Genomic DNA, 22,014 nt, shown 5'->3' with positions numbered 1-22,014 from the left:
GGGAAAAAAAGAATTGACTTTCTAGCCTATACCTTCTCCCCACTGCATGACAAATATTCCATTTGGAGAGAACTGAACAATACGACTATTGCAGTAGCCGTCGGACACATAAATATTCCCAGTTGCTGGATCCACTGCCACATCAGTGGGTTGGCAGAAATGGTAGTTGTCGCTTCCAGGTTGCAAAGCCCTCCCTAAAGTCAGCAAAGGAGATTCCGCACCATTTGATGCCAGTTTGAACACCTAACAATGTGAAAGAATAAAGAGCTTCAGTTAAGTGAGACTAATACAAAAATGCTATAGCTTACAGGAAGATCAAACATTTGACCTGGAGAATATATCTTTCTTTAGAGAACAGCTGTATGGGCGTTAATATTCATAAGATCATTACACAAATCCATTGTAAGAGCTGGATTCAGTGTTTTGGTTTTTATTTTGTATAAAAGTCAACCCATGGGTTGTTTTACCCAAACAGTAAAATAATGACAAATATTTTCCTCAAACCACACTAGACTAAAACAAATATTATACCCAAAGAGTTAGTTAGAGGCAGACAGACAGTAGTTTTCTTGCTAATATAGAAACTATTTCTACATACCTGGTGAAGAGCTACATCTGTTACCCAGTAGTTGCCATTATTATCTATACTCAGGCCATGAGGTAAATAAAACCTGAGAATAAACAAAAGTAATATTAATGAGGGAAAAAGCAGCATTAAAAACAACTGGTTTTGTTTAGTTGTTTAGTTCAGTTGTTTAGCTGTTCCAAGAGATAGAACTAGGGTTATCTTATTTTGACAGAAATAGTACAGCTACCAAAATTAGCTGCCCTTTTCTTTTTTTCACTTAGTTTACCTGTCTTTAGTATTGTACCTGTGACAGATGTGAAAGTCACATCCACACATCAAGGTCCAATTAAACCGATCAATTAAACCTATTTATTGCTAATTGTGCTTATGCACAGGAATTCTTTCAGCTAACAGTTAGCACCTGATTAGATTTAGATAAGGATCAGCAGAATTCAAGTGGGGATGGATTTAATTTGCTTGTTTGTAGCTACATAGAGATTCTAGGCTGATCTCACTTTTAACTCCGCACCCAGGTTCTGCCACTCCTTCTCCTACAACTTGTCATTTGTTCAGAATGGCATAGGGTCTCCTGCTTCAGCAGGGAGTTAGTCTAGATGATATCCAAGGTCTCTTCCTTCTCTCTTATTCTGTATTCTGTAATTTGCAAGTAATTGATTTCATTTAGTGTCAATGCTACAATGACTATACTTCAAAACTGATAATCAGATAAAAATCACTAGGAAAGGAAGCATTCCATCCAAGTTACGTTAGAGTCAAGCACAGATACTTTCTTTCCATGCTATTAATGTGTGAAAAGAAACAGCCAAAATATCAGGGAATTGTATAATCCATATTACTGAAACTAACCTAGTAAACTCCCAACTGGAATTGACCAGTCCTGTTCCTAAACTCCGCAACTGGTCTAGAAGCATATTATGTTTGACAATATCGAACTGCTGAATTATATCATAAACACTAATTTATCGACAAAAAATATCACACTGTTTATCCGAAAAAATTTCTTCCCCTAATTCCATCAATATATTAGATTAACTGAGAATATGTAAAAGAAGCAGGAAATTTTTCTATGTAAACTAACTGATGGAAATCATTCTCCTCTTGAATAAAGATTGTGTTTGAACCTTTTAATTTGGGTTATTAGAGATACAGGAAACAAATGATTTAAGGAAGTATAATCTTCTGCAGATCTTCAGCTTGCATTGGTTTAATTGTTTTATGAAAATATGCAAAGAGTATGCAAAGAAATCCCAGCCTCAACTATTTCCCAATACATCTGTATTCCTTCAAGAGTTGACAAACAATGTTCCCTGGATAATAAAAGCATGTTCAGCAAAACATTTGTCCAGATTTCATTGAAACTGAAAGTCCTGATAAGATAGGATTCTTGATCATGGGGTAGTCTTGTAAATGTATTCATCTGACAATTCCCTAATGAATCTTAACTGACAGTGGAGAAAGGTTTGCAAAGATGATGGCATGCAATTATATTCAGTGTTATTTGCAGGAATGATTTCACTAAAGCCTACTTTAAACCCTGATGCATGCAGACTGAAAAGTTACCAAAACCTAGGAGAGTACATTGCATGTAAACAAAAGACATTCTTGTCACAATTTTTATCTCAAAAATTCTATTCAGATTTGATGCTGTGACAAATAATGTCACTCAAGCATAAGAACGTTTTGGAATTGCATAATTCTTTACAGGATGCATGAAACAAAATACATATCTAGAGGAAATACAGAATAGAAACAATGCCTACTTTGCTTACTAGAGTGATCCAGGATAAAGGATCACACCTATTTCATTTCTAGAAGGAACATGTGATACATGGGAGAAAAGAGATTTTTGCAATACATTGAAGCAATAAAACAGAATACACGATGACTTTCAATACCATCCCACAGTACTTAATTGAGTGATAGAAGTACATCCACCTCACATAATATTTATAGCCAGGTCAAGTGTAAACAGACATTTGGCAAGCCTTCTGTGTTTTTTCTCCAAGATAGATATAGCTAGAGAAAGATAGATAGATAGATAGATAGATAGATAGATAGATAGATAGATAGATAGATAGATAGATACATACTGTAGACAGACAGAGAGACAGACAGACTGACTGACTGACTATATATTTTTTATTTTTTTATTGGAGTACTATTCATATGGATCAGTAAACAGTTAGTTGATGCAAAAATAAGAATTGTTCCCAAAGATACTAGCCAAATTGAAGAAATTTTAGCACAAAAATAGATTAGTATACACAAAATAAAGCAGAATTAAACATTTCAAACCGATCAAACATAAAGAATACGTCAAAAGTTGTGTGTTTTTATTTTTTTTTAAAAAGAGCTTACATATTTCTTCCTGTGGAATGAAGAATTGTTGAAGTACTAGCCTCTATTACAAGAATGGTATTTTCTTTAATTGGTCCAAGTCCTTTTTGTTGATAAACATAGCTACTGTTGAATGAACTAAAGTAAAAAAAGAAAAGAAATATATATTAATGTACAACTGCCTTCTCAAATGTAGATTTGCTGGATCACATTTTAGTTAACATGAATTAGAATTCTGTCCTGGAATATTAACATCTGGCCTTTTGCTGTGTCTCCAGTAAAAAAGATATTTTGTGACTGGCTACATTCAACATAGCGTTCATTTTGGAAATATCCAAGTAAATACGGCAGGAAATCTGTGAGCATACTGTAGTACATTGTAATAATTTAAAGTACGCCTATCAGTTCCAAAGACCAAATACCCCAGAAGATCTCAATCGAACTCACAATCCCTCAGGGTTTTAATGTTTTTCTCTATCTGCTTCTTTTAAACCGTGAACATTTTAAGTACTTTAGATTCTATTAAAACTTTTTCCCTAGCTCAGACTCTTTCATAACTATTACTCACTCAGACAGAGTTTTTTTTAAAGAGTCCTTGATACTCTTGGCTTGACTGATTGCTTGCAGACATTTCATTACCCAACTAGGTAACACTACTGTGCCTGACAATAGCTAGAAAGCTAGGAAGATAGCTTTCTATAGTTGACATTCAGTGTCTGCTTTTTTCAGGAACTCTCCATGTTTCATCCTGTAAATCTTTCTATTAACAACATATATGTCTTCCTGCATTAAAAATCTATACCGTCCCCTTCTCACTGATGTGACTCAGAGCTTAAATTTTAAAATTATACACTTGAACTTTGTATTACAATACTGTCAGCATAACCCTCAACTTTATGGAAACAGTTGTCTAGTAACAACCTTCTTTGAAGGCTTTTTTGTGACTTTTCAAATATTATATCAGATATAACAAAAAATCATGAAAAAGCCTTCTTACTAGACACTAGATGCATACATAAACACACTTACAGAAAGCAAATATGAATCTTAAAGCTGTATATTCTTTCTTCCCTCTTCTTCTAGTTTCTACATCAAAGTAATACCTGATTTTAAATGCACTGTAGACACAATAAGATAACCTTTAAGTATTTCAATCTATTTTAAGCTAGAGTTAAAGTATTTTGAAAATTCTACTAGGATTATTATGAGTTATATACTTGATATAACACACTCATGCCATTATCCCCAGAGAAATTATTAACTATATGTGGCTATATTTCCCTATAATTGCAAATAGTCTTTTGATATAGGTATTAGGCATTCACTGCAGTACAGCATTATGGGCATAGTATTATTCTTTCTCATATATTTATAACTAAAATGTTAGAATGCAACACAAAATAAAAACAACTAAAATTGCATGTAAAGTAATACTGTAAGAATAAGAAACATATTTCTTACTTTCTCCTTACAGAAACAATCCACAACATAGTAATTAAGAAAAATCCACAGGAGCTGAACAATTACAATTATTTTACATACAATATTTGACTTTTAAGTATATTTTTATTATTACATTAATTAGGACAACATTCTTATTTATAGAAACCCTTCTGAAGAAATGCTTAAAAGTGACATTAATAAATCCAGGGCACAAATTCCACATTAATTCAAGAGCACCAGATTGGCTTAATTCACCTATGAAATTGTGCGACTGGATAATTTCAGTTTTATTTTTAAACAATGAATGTTTTCTGGAAAGCCACGAAAAGGAGCTGGGAGAGAAGAGCAAAGCAGTGTAAACTGTTAATATATTGAGAGATAAAAGAAACTTATTAACTTAAGTAGCATAGGATTCTATTCCAATAAAGACTAAATTTAGATTAATAACAGCATATTAAATATATTTTATTTATATACCAAAAATCTTTATATACAAAAATCCATGTTTTTTGAGACGTACTATTAATACACTATCAAGATGGATAATAAGGTTACAAACAACATTTCCAGACTTGAGGCATGTTCCAAAAACATTTGTTCTCTGTTATTTGGCAGGATACTCTTGAAGTTGCTATCTCATCAGAATAAAGGAAAATGATCAAGCAAAAGAGCATGCACTCCCAAAGGCAGCAATTTAAAGAACAGATTGCTTTGTAAATGTGATAGTGGCTTCACTTGTTTGGGGCTGAACACTCATATACACACACAGAACCGGATCGTGATCATAGAACTCTATGGATAATACTAAATGAAGTTGCCTAATATTTTCAAGCAGCTGCTACATTTACTTGTAGGGATTCTCAGCTTTTTATGTTCATGTATTATTAATATATTGCTGCCATTTTGTACTCTGCCTGAAGCACTGATAATCTGTTTGCATCTTTCTTGTTGTATGATGGGGAAGCAATCAACCACAAAGAATGAACTATATTCCTAAGGCTAATAATTGAGTACCTCTATGACTGATAAAGAACAATTAATAACTGTGCATTAATTTTCTGATTATGTGCATATTTTTAGCCAAGGCTGTTAATGAAGGCCAACTCTCAAGGGGGGGGAATAAAACTATTCCATATGATAATAAACATTATTTCTCCTATGTTATTGCCTTCTTCTTATTAGTAATTTGCTTATTAAAAAAATTATTTACAAATCTCTGAGGGATTCTCAGTGCAGAAATATACAAGATCTTATTTTCACTTACTATTATTTTAGGCTATGTTGAAAAGATAACTGAGTTATTTCTAATCTCTTGATCTACCTGAAATAAAAATGCCATCCTTGACAAATATTAATATGCTCATGCCACTGAAGAGTCACATGAACATACTACAAGTCAGGCAAATATAAACCAAAATATTTGCTTATTTATTCTGGGCTTTGAGATGTTTGAGATCTACAATAAGGGTATTTTAGAATAAAAATAACGAACAGTCAAGGAATTATAGTGGTTAAAGTGTAAACTAGGGAGAATCAGAATTAAGGTTTGCTCAGTCCTGAAGCTCACTTAGTAATTTTAAGCCAGTTACAATTTTCTGAACCAATCAAGCAAACTTATTATTTGGGGACAATATTTGATGGGAGTCTTTGAGTTTTAAGAGGAACATAAATGGAAACCAGAAGGAAAATAAGTACATTGGTAATGAGCATCCATCTATTCTCTTACATTTTATAAATCATTCATTAAAATTATCTATCATGCTTTTTCTACATTTAAGCAGCACTTTGAAACACTGCAACATCATGGTTTAGTGTCTGTTACTACTCGTTTTAGTACATGGATGTAGTCCCTGGTTTAGGATCTACATGGTAGCTTTTGCATTATTTGTGTACATTTATAGTTTAAACACAAATTTGTAATTTTATTATGCCTAGTGAGTTTACTTTTTAAAGCATAACTTATTTTTCAAAATGTTATAAAATATTTGGAATATGTATTCTCAAGAATGTTCAAACTCTGAGGTTCCTTTTCTCTATTGTCACTATCCATGACTATCATTACTTCCACAGGAACTTGCAACATCTCTCAAATTATGAAAAGCCAAAATTCCATTAAAGAAATTAAGAAACATCATACCTTTTTTTCTAGATGTATTCAAATTAACAGCCATTGAATTATGAAACCTGATTATGAAAAAATCTCTTTTTTGAATGTATTTCAAATAATATCACCTGCTTAGGCTGCTGATATAATTTTATCTCACACATACAAAGAGCCAGAAAAGAGTGAGATTTAAGAATAAACACAAAAGCATCAAAGATATATAGAGAAACTTAAGTTTGCTTACTTTGCATCCCACACATGGTCACCTCTGTGAAATATGACTAAATTGTTATTAGAATCAAGGGCCAACCCAGAAACTTGGCCTAGTTTGAGGTTTATGCCTGGCCAGTCAGCTACTTCTTCTATATTTAAACCTGAAAAAAAATCAGCAAGGATTATATTTATTCTATATACATTATGATAATGTATGTGCTTCTTACAAAACTTTGCAGATAGTTCTTGACTTACAATCATGCATTGAACAATGGATCAGGGTTACAAAGGCATTGGAAAACATAACTTACAACCCATTCTCAAGTTACAATCTCTGCACCACTCCCAAAATCACCTGATCATAATTCAGGCTCATCAACTGGCTTGCATTTACAACCGTTGCAGTGGTTTCTGGTCATGGGATAGCAACTAGATTGCAGCTTGCTTCTGACAAACAAGTCAATGGGGAAGCTGGATTTGCTGAATGACAGTGCGATTCCCTTACAGATCTTGTGATTCACTAATTTTTTTTGTTAAAAATGGACAAAAATTGGGCCCAGTGACATAGCGACTTGCTTTACGACCACAGCAAATTCATGATGCAAATTTGAGTCTCAACTGTGATCATTAAGTTGTACATTTGAATGCAATGTTATAAGGCATATAGTGTAATAATTACAACATAGCTAACCTTATATTTTAAATGATTTCTGGACAACCATAATAGCCTAATATTCAAGTTGGTGAGTGGCCAAATCTCAGCAAACCATAATGTTGTTATATAACTACAATGAATGAACCTGGTCAGTATTTTTTTATTCTTAAAACAAACACACACACACACACACACACACACACACACCAGTCTCAGCATAGATTCCTCAGGCATGTTCCCCAGCAGTTTCCAAAAGTATGGAAACCATATCTTCTTTTAGAAGCGTAATTTAAAATGAACTCATCTCAACCTTCTTACTATATCATCTATGCTGTAAATGTCAATATTTCAATATTCCAATAAGTGAGCTGTCAGTAGCAATATGCCTGTCTACGACAGAGGGAGACAGCAATTGCTCATTCCATCAATTTGGCAGGAACAGCAGCCGCCACAATTTGATGACTCCCCCTCAGACTCATTTCCAAACAAACTGTTATAATAACTGTATAAAAATTATGCTGAATTTTATTCATGTTTCCGTTCTCTTCCTACTCCCACTCTCAAACAAGAGTTTTTTGTTTGAAACCTTGCATACACAGAATGAAAACAATTCCAAATATATTTGTGCAAAAAATGATTTAGTAGAACACTTCCAAATATGCATGTTTTAGTTAGTATTCCCTTGATTGGTTGGTTAATGCCATGTATTTCAGGATTCTGTAATTTTTTTTTAAGTGACTAAACTTACGATTCTTAGGAAAACCTTAGCTACAAAAGTAGGAATACAATTTGTTTTCTACTTACAAACCAAAAGAAAAATAAACTTTCAATAAGAATAAAGTACCAAACAGATAATACATTTATGCTAATTTGAAAATAAATTCCAAACATTTAAAGGAAATATATCCAAGTGAATCAGCCCAGGAATGCAATGAAATTTATTATATTTACAAGTAATTTATTTACAATAATTGTTAACCAATGCAATCAAGTGCAACCTAATCATAATGCATTATGTTTATGTTGTACTTGATTGCAATGGTTAACAAATGTATGTATATATACATGCATGCATTCATACATACATATACATACATACAATACATACAAACACATACACAGTATATTCATTCCATGAATGAATGTACTAGATATTAGATATCTGTTCAGTACATACAACTTGGCAGGAATATCTTAAAAGTTATATAAGTAAATTTAATAAATTCTCATTTGCAATTATTAAAATTAATTTAAGTGATAGAAACAATAGGCTAGATTAATAATCATGTCATAACAAGGAAAGAAGGTTGAAAGAAAATATTGTGAATATTTATATAACATAAGATATACCAAACATAAGTTTCAGGTATTGTAGGTAATTCCTGATCTTATTTGTGTAACAGCAAAAAAATAAATAAAATCACAAATTACATATCCTCAATACATGAAACTCTGATGTTATATAAACATTCACAACACTATTTTCCCCAAATAATTACAATTGCTTTTCAAAAGAACAGAGATGCCCACCCATTCCTTTTTTATAAACTGAGGAAATTCCTTCAGGTAACAAAAGGCAGTGCTGTTTTAAATCAAGAGTACAAAACACATGGCCTCTGAATTATATACATCCAAAATAGGAAGCAGACTATGGCTTCAGGAATTGTAAATAACAGAATAACAGAGTTGGAAGGGACTTTGGAGGTCTCCTAGTCTAACTCTCTGCTCAAGCAGACTTTATATCATTTCAGGCAAATGGCTGTGCAGTCTCTTTTTAAAAGCCTCAAGTAATGGAGCCATCACAATTTTTGAAGATGTCACTCCACTGGTTTATTGTTCTCAATGCCAGGAAATTCTTGTTCTAGGTTGCTTCTCTCCTTGATTGGTTTCTCTCCTTGAGAAAACTAAGTAAATAAATAACTAAGAAAATAAAGCGGAATTATTTGCTCTCTTATTTTTTGCATTTTTGGGGTTTAACTGCAGCTCTTAGTCTTCTGTTGGGAAATGGAAGAAAAATCAATACAACTTTTCTAATCAGGAAAAAGAGTTGCTGTTTCCTACATTTCCTTTCTCTGATTTACGCTATTCAGCATCTTGACTTATTTCCATAGATAAGCTGGCACCAGCAACTTATGCACTAGCTCTGGGCTTCTGGGGAAAACAATATTATATACAGAACAATAATGCTTACACTTTTGGAAAGGTAACATATGAATAGAAATGCAGAAAGTGCAATCACATATTTCATGTAAGCGTGAAATAAACATCTGTAACCAAAAAAATGGAATTTGTCAGATTTAGCTAGCTTTCTCCCTTTTAACCTTTTTCCTTTTTGTATCAATTCTTTCCCTTTTTTGTTGTTTTGTATTTTATTTTATCTTGATATTTAATTGTTTTAAAAACAAGCTTTAGCTTGCTTTCATTAAAAAAAACATTTCCCCCCTATTTGGTTTTGCATTGATATCTCAAAATAGTAAACAATACAGTATTTTTCAATTAGCTGCTCAATTTATAAAGAAATTATCTACAGATGATTAATGAAATAAAATTGTGACAAGACTATACAGTTTAGATGTCTAGGAAAATAACATACTAGTCATTTGGGAAAGAGAAATACAATATGAACATTATTTTAATAATTCCTGATGACAATACTGAACGGAATGCATTTTTCATTTAAACATTTGGTACAAGGAGTGTCAAATGATACATTTTCAAAACTCAGCCCCAAACACATCATTTCACATTTCCTCCTCACATTGCACAGAATGGAGCACAGTACTGGATAGTGAAAGATCAAAAATACTCTGAACCACCTACCTCCTGTCTGTTCTTTTTCCCAGTTCCCTAAACTGGGCTTATTTTGTTGCAAAGCAACACGCCTGTTTTCCGGTGGCCTCAGAGTTGATTCTAATCTGTGAAACTTATGGATTCTGTCTCTGACAAGAATGGTATTAGCTCTTTTGTCATTCTTGGAAAATGCCCTGGCATCAGGCCAGCCAAGATCTTTCTTCTGGACTACATTAGCAATCTCAGCTACAAAATCTGATTCAGCATTTTCTGCAGGGTTATACTTGTGCAGGTGAACCACATCTTCCCTTTCTCCTAGCAGCCTGGAAATGAGGGAATAGAAATCACCTGTGTAGAGAAAGAGAAAGAAAAAGGAGACAGGGAAAGAATGGCAGGCAAGTTAGGCAGGGTGCAAGATGCTGTAGCAAAGCTGACAAAGAACAGATGGAAAAGCAGCAGGAAATGTTTTCTGTAAGTTCAGCAAGTTATTCCTCAAAGCTTACTTGGGTTACTATTGTTATAACTTCATGAATTATTGGCATGAACCAGAGATAGATACAATATTTACATTGTCAAAATAAGGTCATGTGAAAATCCAGACATGGGAAGACTCTCTAGAAGATTGTCAGGAGAGTGAAAGAACATAGTTATGTTAAATAAGAGACTTTACAAGGAATATTTGGTGTACGGCTACACTTACCTTTGAAACTTGTTTAAACTGAATTATACCCTGAAATACAATGACCATTTTTTTTCCATTCTCCAAAAATTAGATGAAAACACTTCAAGAGAAACTGTACTTGCTTTCCACTAAATACTGAGAAGTCATGTACAGGTACCTTAGGGCTATCAAACTGGCATGGACTGGATGTATCACATGCATGCCACATCCATTCTGGCGCTGCAAAGGCAAAAAACACCACGATATGTCGTGATATTCACGAAAGATCACGTGACACGACCGAGTTACACACCAGTGATGTAACTAATTATATCTTTAGTTTGTTTGTGTTTCTCAATTTTGTGGCACTGTGTTTAGCAGATGGTTATTGTTACTATTATTTTACTAATATGATCTTTCCAACTGATATAAATTATTTTCTATGTAGTTAAGGGATTATCAGTTGAATTCTCAGTGATTACTAATAGTATTCGTACTAATCTGTAGACATGGGGTACCTGCAGAATCCCAAACACATTTTCAGGGTTTTGTTCCTCAATGTTTTTGGTGGAAAACACAAAATAAATAAACCTTGGAATGCATATATAGTAGAGCATTGCTATTTTTGAACTTCAGTGTTACAGAGACTCCTGAAAATACCCTGGACAGCAAAGAAAGCAAAAAAAAAAAAAAGGATCATCAAATATATCAATCCAGAGTTCTCATTTGAAGCATAAATGATGAGGCTCAAATTATCCTAGTTCAGAAACATTATGTGAGGACCTGTTCCTCTGAAAAAGGTTCTAATGCTGGGAAATATGCAAGAAAAGAGAAGAGAATAACTAGCAGCAGGGTGGATAGATTGTTATAGTAGTGATGAATGCACCTGAAAGACCAGGTTAAGGACAGATAGTTGTGAAAAAATTGGGGGTTTCTGGGAATCTACAGTGACTTGGTGCATAATTTATCACACATTATTTACTGAAATTTGGGGGGGGAACCTTTCTTGGGGGGAAAATCTGACTATGCCTATTTACTTGTCTTAGTCCTACTTAATTCATATCACCATCCTTCCCTTATTGAGCACCTCAGGGGGAAAAAAGTATGATTCCTAGTCTCTGAAAGAGTGAATCCAATTCTGTACATAATTTTCTATTTAATTTTGAACAAAACACAGAGTCAAGCCCTTTTCAAAAACAGGGTTGTTAGATAGCTGCGACAGGTAGGAGGAGAACCACCGTAGAACGGTGCCCCCCACTCCCAACCCCTCGAGTTGTTGCAGTAGGATACCATGGTTGATGGTATCGAAAGCCGCTGAGAGGTCTAATAGGACCAGGACAGAGGAACAGACCCTGTCCCGGGCCCGCCAGAGATCATCAACCAATGTGACCAATGCCGTCTCTGTGCTGTATCCAGGCCTGAAACCCAACTGAAATGGATCCAGGTAGACAGCTTCATCCAGGGACTGGGGAAGCTGACGTGCTACCGCATTCTCAACAACCTTCACTACAAAGCAAAGGTTGGAGACTAGACGATAGTTGGCTAAAGAAGCTGGGTCCAGGGAAGGCTTCTTAAGGAGGGGCCTCACCACTGCCTCCTTCAAGGCGGTGGGAAAGAACCCCTCTCTCAATGAAGCGTTGGTAATCGCCTGGAGCCAGCCTCGTGTCACCTCCCAGGAAGCCGAGACTAACCAAGAGGGACACGGGTCCAGCACACAAGTGGCAGCACTGAGTCTCCCCATAATCCTGTCCATGCCCTCGGGGGTCACAGGATCAAACTCATCCCAGATGGTCTCCACAAGATTCATCCCCATTGACTCGCCCGAATCTACCCAGTCAGAGTCCAAGCCTGTCCGGATGTGAGCGATTTTATCCTGCAGATACTGAACAAATTCTTCAGCCCTACCCTGCAAGGGGTCTTTCCCGGTTCCGTGGTTAAGTAAGGAGCGGGTCACCCTAAACAGGGTGGCTGGGCAGTTATCTGCGGATGCGATAAGAGCGGAAAAATGTTGCTGTTTTGCCGCTTTTATCGCCACTAAGTAGGATTTAATATGAATTCTTACTAGTGTTCAATCAGATTCGGACCGGCTGGCTCTCCAGCCACTCTCTAGGTGTCTTTTCCAGCGTTTTATCTCCCGGAGCTCCTCGGTAAACCAGGGAGCTACCCGGGATCAACACCGGGTCAGAGGCCGCAAAGGCACAACACGATCCAAAGCCCCAGTGGCCGCCCTATACCAGGCTTCCACTAGGGCTTCGGTCGAGTTGTGAGCCAGGGATTCAGGAAAAGTCCCCAGCTCCATCAGGAACCTTTCAGGATCCATCAGGCACCTGGGGCGGAACCATCTAGTTGGCTCCGCCTCCCTGAGGTGAGGGTTAACAGTATGGAAGTCAAGCCTGATGAGGAAATGATCTGACCATGACAAGGGTTGGATAGAAATATCCCCTAAATCTAGATCATTCATTCACTGCCCAGAGACAAAAATCAGGTCGAGCGTGTGTGTCCCCCATTATGAGTGGGGTCTTGAATTAACTGAGTTAGGTCCATAGCCGTCATGGAAGCCATGAACTCCCGAGCTGACTCAGATGTCTCGCCAATGGAAGGCAGATTGAAATCCCCCAGGATCATAAGCCTGGGGAAATCAACCACCAATCCAGCTAACACATTCAGCAGCTCCAGCAGGGCCGATGAAACATAGCAGGAAACAGGTACATAACAAAAAGGCCCACCTGAACTCCAAGGCCCCATTTCACAAAAAGGGACTCACACCTGCCTATCCTGAGGCATAGTGACTTCCTGAGGTCTGAGACTTTCCCTAATAACCACCGCCACCCCCCCACCTCTGCCCTGGGCTCTCGGCTGTTTAAGCACCCAGAAGCCTGGTGGGCATAATTCATTAAGGGGAACACCTCCCTCTTGGCCCAACCAGGTCTCCGTAATGCACGCCAGGTCCGCTCTACCCTCTTGTATGAGGTTGTAAATGAGGGGAGCCTTATGTACCACGGACCTGGTGTTAAGCAACACCAGCCGGAGACCAGGGTCCTGTAATCCCGAGCACCCAGGGGTGTGAGAATTGTGATGAGGGTCAGAACGTGCGATAGCTCTTAAACAGCGGGCCCTCAGCCCCCACCATATCTGCCTCTCCCACGCACAGTAGAGATGGTGGACCCCCCAATGGAATGGCTTAATGTCTCCCCCAGAATCCCAACCCTTCCCAGCACTCCCGACCCGCACCCATTAGTTTAAACAGTATCAAATTTGAACAAGGTACATTTCCCTTGAGCTATCTGTACTGTAATAAAATCTTTCTTATATCAGTAGCTATTTGCAAATAAATCACTGTTATTTTACTCCCTGGAGAAGCATCTGCAGGGATAGGTGTAAAAAATAAAAGTCAATCATAGCCATGTGATCAAAGCTATGCTACTTTTATGTGTATCACCCCTCCACTTCAGAGGTAGTATTCAGCCAGTTCTGATTTTGAGTGAAATTTTGAGTGGTTCGGAGAGCCAGCAAATAGGTTGCCCCTGCCCCTGCTGCCTCCCAGCTTCCCAGCTGATCTTCTTTTGTTGCACTGAACAGGAAAACGGAGCTTTAAAGCAGGTTAGTGGGGTGGGAATAGGAATTTTGCAGTAACCTTCCCCCAGGAGTGGGGAGGGAATGGGGATTTTGCAGTATCCTTCCCCTGCCACACTCACCAAGCCACACCCACCAAGCCACACCCATAGAACCGATAGTAAAAAAATTTGAATCCCACCACTGCTCCACTCCAACATGTACAATCTTGCAACATTATGTAGCTCTGTATTTTTTAATATTTTCATGGAGTATATAAAAGAACATAATACAATGCACTGGAAATAATCAAAATTTGAAAAAAATGCTTAAGCACAAACGTCAGTTATATTTTGTTCCCTTTCACAGCAAAATTCAAGGCATGTGAATGCCTAGATTTGTCTTAAACTTATTTCTTAGTTTCCTATGTATGGACTGGAATTATCATTATCATCAGTGAGCATATGTTTTATATCTGCTTTGGACACTAAATATGAGTAGTGAGGAGGAATACCAACTTCCCTAACTTCACCACAGCTTCACAAATATGCTGGTTCAAAGGCACTTCCAAAAGATTTAAAGGATAATTAAGGAAAATATTGAATATTTCTAATAGCCTTTTAAAAAAATATGTTTATGGAATTATGTCATAAAATATTTTAAAAGTTTTGTGCAAAAACAATAAATGCAAATAATAATGAGCTTAGCTCAAGTGTTTTGTAGAAAATCTATTATTAAGAACCAGCAAAGAGGAAAATTAAGTCTTTTTAGAAAAAACCCTAAGGAGGGATTGTCATGTTTATAAACAGTCTTGTCTCAATGCTTTCTACTGAATTTGCAGCTTTACTCTTTTGACAGGAAATTTCCCAAGTGAAATCTCCTGTCAAGAAATAATTATCAGTTAATATGGCCAATTTTGATGAAATTAACAAAGCAAATTGGAGCTAAACAAAATGTGTTAAGCCAACCTTGATAACACATTTGATAAAGCACTCTCAGTGTTAGACTGCTTCCCTTCATTAGTCCTCCTGCAGCTCTGATTAAAAGCATTTCTCACATGATATTTGGTATTCTATCACACACACACACACACACACACACACACACACACACACACACACACAAGCAAGCAAACACTGTAGTTCTTTTCTTCTGCTTTCCTATTTCCTACTCTAACTGGAATCAGTCTGCTCTGGAATACTTTACAATAAGTAGTAATCAGGATAAAATAATTAACTGCTTATTCAGCATGTCAGTCCTGAAAATTAGATTGGCTGAAGTCAAGAATATAGGATCATAATTTCTGATATCTAGGTGTTGTTATTATCACCCAGCCTGGGCAAATTATTTGGGAAAGATTGAATAATGGCATAAAGCCAGACTATAAATCTCTCCCCAAACACTTCTTGTTTCTTTAGAGCAGATCAAATAGTAAATATTTGGCAAGGAAGAAAAAATTAAGATCATATTCATCAGAAAATTATATATCCCACTGAGAAAATAGACTTCCTGAGTCTTACTGAACGGAATACGGAACTATTTTCAGTATTTTAATTGCAAGTACTTAGTGTCCCCTATTGTTTCCTGTGAAGAAGCCACGAAAGTCAGGAAGCTCTCCTGTCAAGCGGGATGAGTATTTTTGGGTGTAGAGACTCATGTCTTAAATCCTCTGCTAAGTCATCAAGTTTCTCTGATTTAAGTCATCAAACTTCTCTCTATTTAAGAAAAATAGATATGCTTCCTCTCCAAGTTTTTGTTTTTTTGCTTGTACAACTTATAATATATTACTTGCACTTTGTTGCGATATTAGCTACATTTAATTAAAATATGCAATGCGCTTACTTTTAAGTAAAAAGTTAATTTGACAATATCATAGAAACCCTATCTGCTTTCCATATCTTTCTGGCATTATTGCAGTATTTCCTCAGTTACATCCAGGGTTTTTATATCAATAAGCTGTGGTGGTGCAGTGGTTAGAATGCAGTATTTCAGGTAAACTCTGCCCACCACCTGGAGTTTGATCCTGATGGGGTCAAGACTGACTCATCCGTTGAAAATCAGTAAAATAAGGACCCAGATTGCTGGGGAAAATATGCTGACATTGTAAACAATTCAAAGAGTGCTATAAAGCTCTATGGAATAGTATATAAGTCTAAGTACTATTGCTACATCAATGATTTTGTCTAGGCATAGAACTAATGTGTTTTTTTAAATTTTAGTTTTGTCTCATCGCAATAGGCATGTTTTGTATAGAGATCAACTGAATTTTGTTTAAGTATTTAATATAGCTGATTCTGCATTGCTTCAAGCCTTAAACAAACTGCCATTACAGCAAACTCTGTTTCTTGTTGAGCACTATATTTATACACCTCATCTCCTGCACTGAAAGGACAGAATATGAAATCTGATTTAGGAATAATGAAGCAGCTGGCTGGAAGATTTTTTTTAAAAATGTTATAAGGCTTACGCATCAAATGCTAGAAATTTAACTTTACTGATGGTTTTGTAGGCTTTCATAACCTACAATCCCAACCCTACTGCATAAATTCATTTCAGTATTTTTCAGATACTGCATACAATAAGGCATGGTATCACTGGTGTTTTATCTGAAACTGGAAGTGTGTTACATATGTACTAAGGATACACTTTACCTTCGCTCACAGATAGAATTCTGACAGTGCAATAATTCAGAACACATAGGACAGAATAGATCAGTGTTCCCAAACTTGGCAACTTTAAGACTTGTGGACTTCAACTCCCAGAATTCTCCAGCCAGCAGAGTTGCCAAGTTTGGGAACCACTGGAATAGATGGATCTGAACTTATTCTACTCCCTTCTAGATCAAGATTTTTCCAAAGTTCTGATCTTGACCTGTTTCATTATCTTTATAAAATAATTAATCTTATTTTATAGTATTTTCTTCTGGTACAGGTTGTGTGCAATTTTATCCTTTTAACATTGTAAGCTACCCAGAGTTATTCTGTGGTAAGTTGGGCAGCCAATAAATGTAATAAGTATACATGATAATACAAATACCATAAAAGTGGAAAAACTGAAGAAAAGTATTGGATGCAGGGACTAAATTATCTGTCCTCAAAAGAGAATGAGGCTTAATATCAGACTTTACTTTGTGAACAGATCCTCAAAAAGATATTTTTAGTTTTTAACATTCATTGGTGCACAGTCTCGTCCTAAACAATTGTATGATAAAGCTGTGTAAACTGTGATAATTAGTTGACTAGCATAATGGTTGTTTTATTTCATGAAACAGAACAGTGAGTTAATCTCTTATTATTTGTCTCAAACAGCTCTACCATACTGAGAAAGAGCATAATGATTTTATGAGCTATCTTTCCCTCTGAGTAAACTATAAATCTATAATATTAAATGTAACACAGGTACACCTCACTACCTCATTATATTTTAATCTAACATTTTTTTAAAAAGTGCTTTAAAAAGTTTGTCCTGATGCTTCAACTAGTATATCAAACTGGTTCTCACTTCCATGTTGATGTCATACAAAATAGTTATAACTATATGTATTTCTAAATGCTATTTAGAACTCTGGAAAAAGATATCTGTTACTTTCCTGTCAACTTACTGCTTGGGAAAGATGCTGATGGGTTAGAAAAAAAATTGGAAAAAGGGACCTGATCAATTTATGGTTCACTTGTGCCATAATTGTCATCCCAAAGATAACAAATTATCTGGAGAAATATATCTTTCACTAGAAAAAAAGACTGCAACTCCCTGAATTAGACAATATATTCCCAATAAAACATTCAAAATCAATCCACTAGCTAATGGGACCTTATTCGTGGAAATGAATTATTTATAAAATTATATTAATTTAATACCTTTGTCATTGGCATCCTAAGGGAAAACCCAATATTGGCTTTATATTTTTTTTCTTACATATAAAACTAAAACTATTGCAATAAAATTTGGTGGGAAAAGATATTTTATATCAATTATTTAAAAAATTATAGGAACTAGAACACAGTCTTAAGAATTATTAGCCAATGATAAAGAATGTGTTGTCATATAAGCATATATTCATCTAAAAGCAGAGATTTTTATTGAATAAAATTATAATGTAGAATCTTCTTAAAATGACGCTTTCACAAGAAAAATCCCAAAAGAAGCTTTATAGTGTTTTTTAATGCAAAATTTTCTATTAATATCACTGCCATACTGAGAGTACATTAACTGCTATATTAAGCAAGAAAATGCTTTAGAATATCACATTAAAATCTACAGGATTTACTTCACAGGAAACCTTGCAAACAAAAGCCTTTTGGGTGATAAGAATAATAACACACATGTGTTCAATGCCTATGCATGTTATCTGTACCAGTTCAGCGCCAAGTTATAATTTATAGAAACATCTGACTAATTACTCTCCGAGCTTTGAAGCCACATTGTAAAATTTCATTCTATTGCATATTACAAATTGCAGTCTTTCAACAGGTATACAAAAGATCAAGGAGTACTGTCCCCAAAATTGTTGTGATTTGGAGTGGAGTTGGTGTTTTGCTGTACATACAGCACAGAGAATATTTTCATATGAATGAGAATGAAGAAATGGGTAGGCAGCACAAATAATGAATGACATGCTTGAAAGAGCTGTCAGAGGAGAAAAGAAGCTGCTGCCATTCCTTCAAGGAAGAAATGTGTGCACACTGGCATGTACATTTACAGCAGTATTTCCAGAGATCATGATCATAACTGAGAATTCTGGGAGTCGATTCATATATGGTGATTGTTCAGGATGGAGTTTCTAGTACGGAAAGTGTTTATCTCAGAAAGCATCCTTAAAGGCTGTCGGAGCTAATAGAGATTCATGAAAATTAGGATCGTTAATTACTAGAGACCTTAAAACTGAAAGAAATGTCTTCCCTCTGGATATGATGAAAAAAAGGAGGAGAATAAGCCTTAGCCTCATATAAATATGTTCCTGGAAGGAAGAGCCATTGAACTCCACCTCTTTTTCCCTATGGGAATTACTGTGTTTTTCTATTTACTTATGCAGATGAGTGGACCTGTGGACGTGCATGTACTTATGTGTGTGAAAAGTGATTGTGAATATATGCAAATAAGTGATTAGATAATTTTACAAATACTCATTAGTAGGCATATAATCAACTAATATAAAATTTTTCTCTTGTCTCTGCTCAAGGGGGAGGGCTGGCTTGACCAACACACATGTAAACATACATTTATAGAAGTGAGGTCTAAAGTGGCTAGGATGCTGAGGCAAAAAAACCACTGAGAAAGTTCCCATAAATAAGAAAGGTAAATACATTCACAAAATAATGATTGCAAACACATTTAAGGTACTGATTGAAAAAATGCAACCTAGGTAATCTTCCCTTTGTATGTTGATTGATACCTGATTATGTATGCCTGTGTAACATTATATATGCTATATAAATAAAGAACCTATAGCTATATTTTTATAAGTAATAGTTTTTATAAGTATTATATATTATAATTCCATTATCCATTCTTTGGCCTACAGTGAACCACAAGAAATCATACCCCCAAAGAAAACTTTAATAAAACCCTAAAATATTAATGTTTGATTTGTTTACTATAAGCCTTGAAAAACATAAAAATTAAACCTATTTCACACATTTACATTGTAAAAAAATTAATATTATCAAGTATTAAAATACAGAAACATATTTATTTTGTGCAGATTTCAAGATTATTGCCAAGCTACTACACATTAGGGAAAACATAACTACAATTATTATGTTATAAATATCAGTGTCAAAATGTACTGCTTACATAAAATGTATGCATTATTTTTCTGTTATTATATTTTTGTAACTAAAAGCTACAAATTAAGCATTAACTCCATTTGGAGTATAGCGAAATTTAATAATATTTTCAGATTATTGTATTAGTTAATTAGATTATTGGAATTATACAAATAAATAAATAAATAAATAAACTTTGAAAAATCAAATTAGGTTGTGCTAATGGAGGCATTTGCAAGATTTATGGTTGGTAATCAACTGCTTTCTCTTAAAACATTTGGGGCACTATAACAGACTGGCAAGGATAACTTTTTTTTGTATCAGCAAAAAAAGAAGAAGCTTCAATTATGTTTATAACACTGCAACACTGGAATGATAAAATATGCATTTAAAGGGACAAATGTAATACATACCCTGATCTAAAACCTCCTCCTCTTCTCTTTTTGGCTGCTGTATTATCATACCCATGCCTTCATTTTTGATTTCTAAAAAAGAAAATGAAAGAAATTTCATCAGGAAATTCCATATTACAAACAGGAAATAAATTACTAGAGAAAGTCTAGACTTATTCTTACTAGACTTATTCTTCTAACCATGAGATTTATATTGATATTCAATCACAATGAATCTAGACATAATCAAGCAGGCAAGGGGATCACAAAACCTGTCCCACCAAAAAGCAAAACAAAACATGTCTGTCTGAAAAGATACTGGCAAAAGATTAGGCCTACCAGATTTAAGTTAAAATTTTGGAAGACAATTACATGGGAGCAATAGTTGAGTTTGTTGCTGCATAGTGATTGCTTGGAATTTTGTAAGTCTAACAAATTGCTTATAAAATGAAGATATTTATACTGGTTTTACAGGGAGCCTTCCCTTTTTCTTTAGATAAGATCCTGTACAGTGCAACAATTTCTTTCCTATAATCACAGAATTTGGGATTTCTGGAGATGTCACTATAGGGAGGGAAAATAAAGAATTCTCCTTCTTCTGGCTAATCCATTCGAACCTATATTTAGGTTGAATGCCATGAAGAAACAGAGCAACTATTAATTTCTGGAAGAGAATTATTACATTTAGGAATTTGATTTAATTAACTAAAATATACTGTTTATAATTGATTCATAAGGATCCATAACTTGGCTCATTCCTGTCCATAAATTATTATGCCACTTATCCTTTAATGATTCATAGGTAACCATATGTGAGAATTCAGGCTCTCAATGTTCTTCAATGGAAAGAACACTGCAATGTATCAAATTCTTATCAAATAAATTACTACAGAAAGGGCACATATACTAGTCAATGAATATTTTTTCACAGAAATAAATATAAATATAAAAATTAGAAAACATCTTCTTTTGAGTTAAAATTATTTTGACTTTCACAAGACATTATTATTGCAATATTATCAGTTATCTATAATGCATATTGTTAATTTTGCAACCAAGTCACTGATGGGTTCCTAACGGTTTGTACCCTCTCAAAGGTTAACCATCTGCATTATATGCTACATATATACTACATACCGTATTTTTCGGAGTATAAGACACATCAGAGTATAGACGCACCAAGGTTTTAAAGAGACAAATTTTTAAAAAAATAGGTAGGTAGATGGAGGGATAGAGAGGAAGAGAAAAATACAGTAGGTAGGGAGGGAGAAAGAGTATGTAGGTAGGTAGATAGAGGGATAGAGAGAGAGAAAAATACAGTAGGTAGGTAGGGAGAGAGAGAGTAGGTAGGTAGGTAGATAGAGGGATAGAAAGAGAAAAAAATACAGTAGGCAGGTAGGGAGAGAGAGAGAGAGTAGGTAGGTAGATAGAGGGATAGAGAGAGAGAGAAATGCAGTAGGTAGGTAGGGATAGAGAGAGTAGGTAGGTAAGTAGGTAGAGGGATAGAGAGAAA

The 22,014-nt window shown here is 35.1% G+C and overlaps 1 protein-coding gene across 6 annotated transcripts in view; it reads right to left on the bottom strand.

The window, feature by feature from the left end:
- Nucleotides 1-22,014, bottom strand: part of PAM (peptidylglycine alpha-amidating monooxygenase) — a 145,221-nt gene that overhangs the window by 20,334 nt on the left and 102,873 nt on the right. For 5 of the 6 annotated variants that reach the window (XM_087715754.1, XM_087715755.1, XM_087715753.1 and 2 more), the window contains 6 exons: nucleotides 20,523-20,594; nucleotides 10,162-10,479; nucleotides 6,718-6,847; nucleotides 2,948-3,064; nucleotides 599-671; nucleotides 33-243 (listed from right to left, as the gene is read on the bottom strand). In XM_087715754.1, coding sequence (XP_087571880.1) covers nucleotides 33-243; nucleotides 599-671; nucleotides 2,948-3,064; nucleotides 6,718-6,847; nucleotides 10,162-10,479; nucleotides 20,523-20,594 — 921 coding nt within the window. The remainder of the gene's footprint in view (nucleotides 1-32; nucleotides 244-598; nucleotides 672-2,947; nucleotides 3,065-6,717; nucleotides 6,848-10,161; nucleotides 10,480-20,522; nucleotides 20,595-22,014) is intronic. The other variant, XM_087715758.1, reaches the window with a different exon arrangement.

This window comes from Thamnophis sirtalis, unplaced genomic scaffold, assembly GCF_051295495.1.
Source record: "Thamnophis sirtalis isolate CommonGarterSnake01/CBP01778 unplaced genomic scaffold, rThaSir2_p1.2 scaffold_5, whole genome shotgun sequence".
Taxonomy (NCBI): domain Eukaryota; kingdom Metazoa; phylum Chordata; class Lepidosauria; order Squamata; family Natricidae; genus Thamnophis; species Thamnophis sirtalis.
The sequence above is the reverse complement of the archived record's forward strand: the minus strand, read 5'-3'. Positions and strand labels throughout refer to the sequence as shown.